The 6736-nt window shown below is 41.9% G+C and overlaps 1 protein-coding gene across 1 annotated transcript; it reads right to left on the bottom strand.

Moving 5' to 3' along the window:
- Positions 1–716: 716 nt before the first annotated feature.
- On the bottom strand, positions 717–3675 carry LOC116250787 (strigolactone esterase D14). Its single transcript, XM_031624720.2, has 2 exons — positions 3130–3675; positions 717–1313 (listed from the first exon to the last, which is right to left on the bottom strand). The coding sequence occupies exons 1-2, from the start codon at positions 3639–3641 to the stop codon at positions 884–886; spliced, it is 942 nt and encodes a 313-aa protein (XP_031480580.1). The 5' UTR covers positions 3642–3675; the 3' UTR covers positions 717–883.
- Positions 3676–6736: the final 3061 nt, after the last annotated feature.

A 6736-nucleotide genomic window follows, 5' to 3' on the forward strand; every position in this document is an offset into this window, starting at 1 on the left:
ATATTGATTATGACTGTCATCAAGGTGTGCAATGATAAGGTCGGCATGATCCACTGCTTTCGAATCTTCCTTTTCTGCATGAACTTCTCTGCTGTCGAATCTTCCTTTGCTGCTTCAACTTCTCTGCCGGCTCGACATCTTCCGACGGCAGGATGTTCCCGGAGAATCAGTGCCTTTTGCTTGATCTGACTTAGTTTGGTTCAGCTTGCCAGTTGCCATTCGATCGGCGCATCCTTCTCTTGACCAATTTCACGTGCATCGGTCGCACGCTTGTTGGCACGACTATTTAGATAATTTGATTCGGAAGCACATTCAAAGTTGGACATAAGAAAACACAAAGAGATATCGGAATCTTTTACTTCCAAAGCATGTATTTTTAGGGGCTTAAAGAAAAATTAGGTCCCCTTAAAACCCTTTCGAATCAATGAAGAATGGTAATAGGAGAATTTCTACTAAAATGGACTGCATTTTGGACATGATTTCGCGACGGGCCTCACATTTTGCTACCAACATTGCCTTAGGAACTTAGTTAAACTATCCAACATCAATGTTCTTTTTGATATAGAAATGAGAGCAACTGCATAAATAAAGATTATAATACTCTTGAGGGCCGAAAGCTGGACCGTTTGATGATTTTTTTCTTCCTTTTGCCGGGGCTTTTACTAAGAAGCATCAAGAAGAAAAGGAAAAAGTTGTTCTGATTGTGGTCTACCGTCTACCAAATTTTATATACTCTTTTTCATTTTCCGAGTAGTTATCACCATAGAACAAAGAGAGTCAGGCACGCCTACGCTCACATCTCTTCGTCCACAACCCTCGCTCTACAGTCAAACCATTATTGTCCGCCCATGGCGGCACTTATTCGGAAGGAGGACGCAGGTGTCTAGCGAGCCAGGGCGCGGCGCAGGACCGGGACCAGCATCTGGGGAGCGCTGAGGTGCGGCAGGTGGCCCTCGGCTTGCAGGATCTCGACCGTGGCCTTGCCGCCCAGGTGGGCCTTCATGTAGTGGGCGACGGAGAGCGGGACGGACATGTCCTTGATCCCCTGGATGATGCAGCACGGCACCTTGACCAGGCCCAGGATGGGCCGGAAGTCGCTGAAGAAGACCGTCTGGCACACGAACAGCGAGATGTCCGGCCTCATGTTGAAGAGGGTCCGGCTGAACTCGCGGACCGCGACGGGTACGTCGGCGCCCACCGCCAGCGGCGCGTACCCGGACACCCACGCCTCGTAGTTCGACTCCATCGCGCTGAACACCTTCTCTATCTCGTTGCGCTCGAACCCACCGTGGTAGTCCTTGTCGTTCAGGAACCTGCATCCCCGCATCTTTTAACGTTCTCTCGCCTCGGGAGAGTATTTTTAATGAAATAAAAAGAATTGAATACAAGCGAGCCAAACATGGGTTTAGGAATATCCAGCGATACGAACAGAATTTTACGATATTAATACACGTAAGATAGGTTAAACCATCGAGATCAAGTATCGGACCTCAGAAAAAGGCAGCTTCAATTCAAATAATTGATGCAAAACGACTAAGCACATTTAAAATTTCACTAGAAATTGAAACCGTGCACCAAACTAATGATATAAATGATCCTCCATCTAGTTTTCCCTCCACAAAAATATAAAAAAAAAAAAGATCTAGTTTTACCTATATACATATATATATAAGAGAGAGAGAGACTTGGACAGACATCTTTTTTTACTCTATTAATGACCATCCAAGTGGGGTCTCAAATGCTTTGTACGTAAACTCATTATAAAATGCACGGGAGGCCCAATTGTACATGATAGTTATCCAAAACTTGCGTGGCGTGGCTAACAATAAATATGCCCACACCCAGCCCCTATTAAGTCACTGATGGTTTTATGAATCAAACAGCAAAAATGGGCCACATCCAAGAAGTGGAAGAAGGGGAGATGAACGTTCAAAATAGCTAATCAAATTACCTGGAAAGCAGGGTTTTTTTTTTTTTTTTTTATACACGAGTTTCGGTTAGAGCCCAAGCTTATCTCGTTTATTAGCAGGTCTGAGTGAGTAGGGCCCGAGCCAAGTTCGTTCGAGTAACATGAGTCAGACTGGCAGGGGCCATGGGCCCATGGCTCCCCCTCTGATTTTGATAAAAAAAAAAAATTACATGGTATAATTTATAAAAATTCCATTTGACATTGAAAAATATAATTCGTGCCCGTAATAATTTTAGAAATATCGGTCGGCCCACTGAGAAGAAATTTCTTCTTCCAACACTTGTCTCAATCGATAAAAACATTTGTTATAGTTTTCGTAACTTATTTTAATGAAAGAAAAATTGAAAGGTAGGACGGGTCATCTAAGATGATGAGCGAGCGGTTGCGATAAAAACAGCAAAATCACTTCATCTCTTTCTTCATCATTCACCCACCCACTAAAAAAACACTTACGGATACATATTGTATGCAGTTTTCCTTCTTTTAAAACATATGGTCACACTCGAACAACATTCTTAAATAACAACACGCTTTTTTTGAAGCAAGGAAATGAAATTTGCACCAAGTTGGTTCGATTTCATTAGGGAAAAGAAAAAGCAAGGCGAAAGTATCGATCCAGAACTCGGCAGCAAGGAAGCAAATTTCTCTATCTCTTTTTTTTTTTTTCTGAAGAGAAGATAAACATGCTTTCTGAAAAAACCCCAGGTTTTGGGCTTTTAAGTTGCCAACAATAAACATTACTATTTTTTAAACAACGGGCTAATCACACTACCCGAGACTAATAAGATTTTAGACTTTTTAAAAAAATTTAAAACAAAAAAAAGGGGCCCGACGTCCTCGTAAATGACGGATGTATCCCTATACCTCATCCGAAAGAAAACATCCCCTTCGCTCTACGACTGCGAACCCGTTCCATGTATCGCGTCATTTAAAATTCATCTCTGTACAATACGGTCATTTATGAAACCGCGAGGTTCCCTCCCCGCGGTCGTCGTCGTCGTCATCTCCGTCCCCTTCTGACCGATCTTCCCTTCCGATTGAGTGGCAAGATCGTAATAAGGGGAACGGAGGGGAGAAAAGCTCGCCGCGGAAGAAACGGACGAAGAAGATGGGGAGATGAGGAGAAAAGGGGAGAAAGGAAGGAGTGAAGAGGTAGGTACCTGGGGGAGGCGCCGAGGAGGACGAGCTTGGTGAAGAGCTCGGGGCGGCGGATGGAGGCGAGGCAGCCGATCATGGCGGAGATGGAGTGGCCGACGAAGGCGCAGCGTTCGATGCGGAGGGCGGCGAGGACGTCGAGCAGGTCGTCGACGTAGGGGTCGAGGGAGGAGTACCGGGCGAAGTCGAAGTTGTCCGGGTTGACGCTGCCGGCGCAGACCAGGTCGTAGAGGACCACCCGGAAGTCCCTCACCAGGTACGGCAGCACCTTCTGCCACGCCGACTGGTCCGTCCCGAACCCGTGAGACAGCACCAGGAACCGGTCCCCCGTCCCCACCACCCTCACGTTCAGAACCTCCAGCAGCGATGTCCTCCCCATCTCTCGATCGATCCAAGGTTCCAAATGGGGGAAAACGAAGAAGACGGAAGATAAGAAGAGAGGAAGAGGGGATTGAGACTGAGAGGAGTGATTTTGTTTTTGTTCTGAATATTTCTTCCCCCTTCTTCTTCTTCGCATTCCTCTTCCTCTGTCGTTTGGGGTATTTAATACGATTTTGGGCGATGGCGGATATTAGGTGATGTCTTTTTGTGGTGGTGGTGTTGCATGATGATGAGTTTATTGATTTTTTATCCCCCTTTTTTTTCTTTTTTTTACAAAAATTGCGAACGCCGGTTTCGTCTATGATCTATTTGTCAAATCCGCCTCCACTTTTCATATATTTCATTTTGCCGCTCGGTGAACCAGATCGAAACGCAGCTGTTGCTTTCATTTCATGGTTCTGGATAAAGAAAAACGTTTTGTCCTTTCCCAGAGCATCTCTCTTTCATCAATGCTCTGAATATAAGGGTTCCCATCTCTCCTCTCGTAAAGATTTTTTTTTTTAATTTTATATTAAAACTTAAATTACAATATTTAATTAATAAAATGAAAAATACTTCCGTTTCAAACGCACTTCTTAGTTAAGCACATTTTTCAATACAAGCAAGTTGGTATTAAGAACCACCTTCAATTCAAAGCTCTTTTTTGACTAAAACGCCTTCTCTACCTCGAACTGGAATATCTTATTGGACTTCATATTCTTCTAACTATTTGATTCTGTAGCCGTTCTTTCTTTACTGATTTATGCTTTGTAAAATAAAATAGGGGAATCCCCTGGCAGTCTGGAGTGCAGCACTTCTTCTTTTTTTTCCTCTTTTGAAATAAAAGAGAGCATCTGCGCTCAAAAAGCAAGCCTACTTACTAATGACATAATTTTCAGTAAAGAATTGAAGCCGTTGAGGGCCTTCAGACTCGGGTCCGAACCAAAAATCACCAAACTCAAGTTAATCAGATTACTAAACCTTGTTAGTGCAGGGCTGGAAAAATTAGTACTTTCTCTTACGGTGTAGGATTTACATTATTAAGTAGTTGATAGTTAGATGTTAAATCAGTGTTTTTTTGGGTCAGCAAGAGGTTAACACCACTCTACTCGCAAAAGAGCCCAAACCCGCTCCTCCCACCATGTCCTCCTTCTTTCCGTCTCATATATATATATATATCATGTGGGTTCTCGGCTGTAATAGGGTTGTGGACCAATGTTTGTCAGCTAGCACATGCTCTCACATCATCATTAATACAGCGACATAGAGCCCACGAGAATTGACTTGGGAATGTGCTGTTTAATGTGCTCCTAACCCAATCTGATATTAAATGCTCCTTTTTAAATTTCTATGATCTCAGACTTTTTTTTTTATAAATTATCCCCCAATTTCCTTTTCAATTTTCTTTGTGTTGTCTTGTAGTTTATGTGATTGGGTTGGACTTAAACTTTGGGAAAACTACCAATGCCATAAGAAGGTATTTAAGAGGAAAAACTTCGTATTTTTCAAAGAAATGTTCCTAAACCACAAGTTTTAAGAACACCTACCTCCATTCTTTTTCGAAAGAACATGGTATACTTACGGATGTTGTTAGACCCAGCAACCAAATTCTGGATATAATGACACAATGTTTCATAAAATAAGAATTATTCTTGGAACCTGTATTATCAGAATATGGTAAGAACTAAGTCTAGCCTTAACTCGTTAACCCATCTCGCGCTTGAATAAAATCCAAATAAAATATTTTAAATGGATTTGGACCACCACTATCGTCCGGTGGAAAAACTTAGCAAGCAAAAGTTTCAGTAGAGGACCAATTCTTTCTCATAGTTCCATTGCAGAACCCCCCACTTTTCCTTTTCATCATCTACCCACTCAATTTTTCAAAATTGAGACTTGCCGTCACTCGTGCATCCGAACTTAGCTTTTAGGTTAACCACTGAATGACGCCGAGTAAAAGAATCGTTAACATCTTTCCTTTCTTTTCCACAATAGCGAACATTCACTTTTTTAAAAAATTAAATAAATGGATACATGCAGCACTTGATTTTTTTTTTTTTTCGTTAAAATAACAAACTTTGTGGCCTGAAGGTTCCATTTCATGGTTATCGGGAAGGTATAACGTGTAAAATAAAATAATAAAAACCATGGAGGCATTTGGACCGGATCTGACGTGACCTTCTAAATTTAATAGATATCCTTGTGGGTCCAATTGCGGCCCAACCCAAGGCAAAATTGGCAGTATTCTTTTCAATTTTTTTTTACTTGTTTTCGCTGATCTTCAAGGGATTTGGCGTAATTGATGGGGTGGAAGCTGATAGGCAACCAATCTACTTTTCGAATTTTTGTGACAAAACTCTCTGTACTGCAAAGGAGAGATCAACCATACACAAGTAGCACCCTAAAGCACTAAAACCGGGTCATATACCCTACGAGAACAAGCCGATCCCTTGTTCAATTCATGTTGGTGTCAACCCCTTCAAATGCCTACCTTGGCATTCAGGGGTATCTAGATGGTGCGAAAGAACGTTTAAGACGGCCATTCAATTTCCACGACATCCTTCTTATTTAAACAGGACGGAGAACAGACCATGACATCCTTCAACATGGCTCCGGAATTTTGATCAAGACAACCTAATAAAATTGAGTTTTTGATGACTGTTTGTACATGATTTTTCATTTGGGGAGACATGGTAGCATTGATTTAATTTGGGCTTGTGTACATTCCATTCTCCTAAAGATCTCTACCATATGTAGAGATAATAAGAACTCATTTTTGAATTGTACCATGAAGGGGTCGTGGGGCATCCAGAACAGTTTGTGAGTGTCCTATGAATCTGTTTTTAAATATTAAGACCGGTCTGTTAATTTGTAGAAAAGATTCATGGGACGTAAAAACCAAATGACCACGAAGCCATGTATTGTGAGTGCAACTGACTCAAAAAACCGACACAAACGACTTCTTCAACTCAAAGTTTTGGTTTGAATTATTTGGACACAATTTTTGAGCAGGAAAAACCAAGTCACACTTGGAAAATGAAAGATTGAGCAATGGTTGGATTGGACTTGTGGCCGAATCCAAACTCCATGAGGATATCTACCATAATCTAAATCAGAAAACGTACATGCAGTTTTGTATTGAGTTCCAATTCCAAAACAGTTCCCCGCATCAGACCTAATCTTGTAGCTTCTACATTTTTCTTCACGAGAACGAAGAATCACATAAGGCCAAATTAGCCTTTTGGAGGACTA

Source organism: Nymphaea colorata, chromosome 3 (genome assembly GCF_008831285.2).
Source record: "Nymphaea colorata isolate Beijing-Zhang1983 chromosome 3, ASM883128v2, whole genome shotgun sequence".
In the NCBI taxonomy this organism is placed as follows: domain Eukaryota; kingdom Viridiplantae; phylum Streptophyta; class Magnoliopsida; order Nymphaeales; family Nymphaeaceae; genus Nymphaea; species Nymphaea colorata.

Excerpts from the sequence above, each read along its gene's own strand:
- LOC116250787 (XM_031624720.2), bottom strand. The coding sequence starts at position 3,641 with ATGCGAAGAAGAAGAAGGGGGAAGAAATATTCAGAACAAAAACAAAAT. Across the intron at positions 1,314-3,129 it reads CTCCTCGGCGCCTCCCCCAG|GTTCCTGAACGACAAGGACT; the intron begins GTACCTACCTCT and ends GCGGGGATGCAG.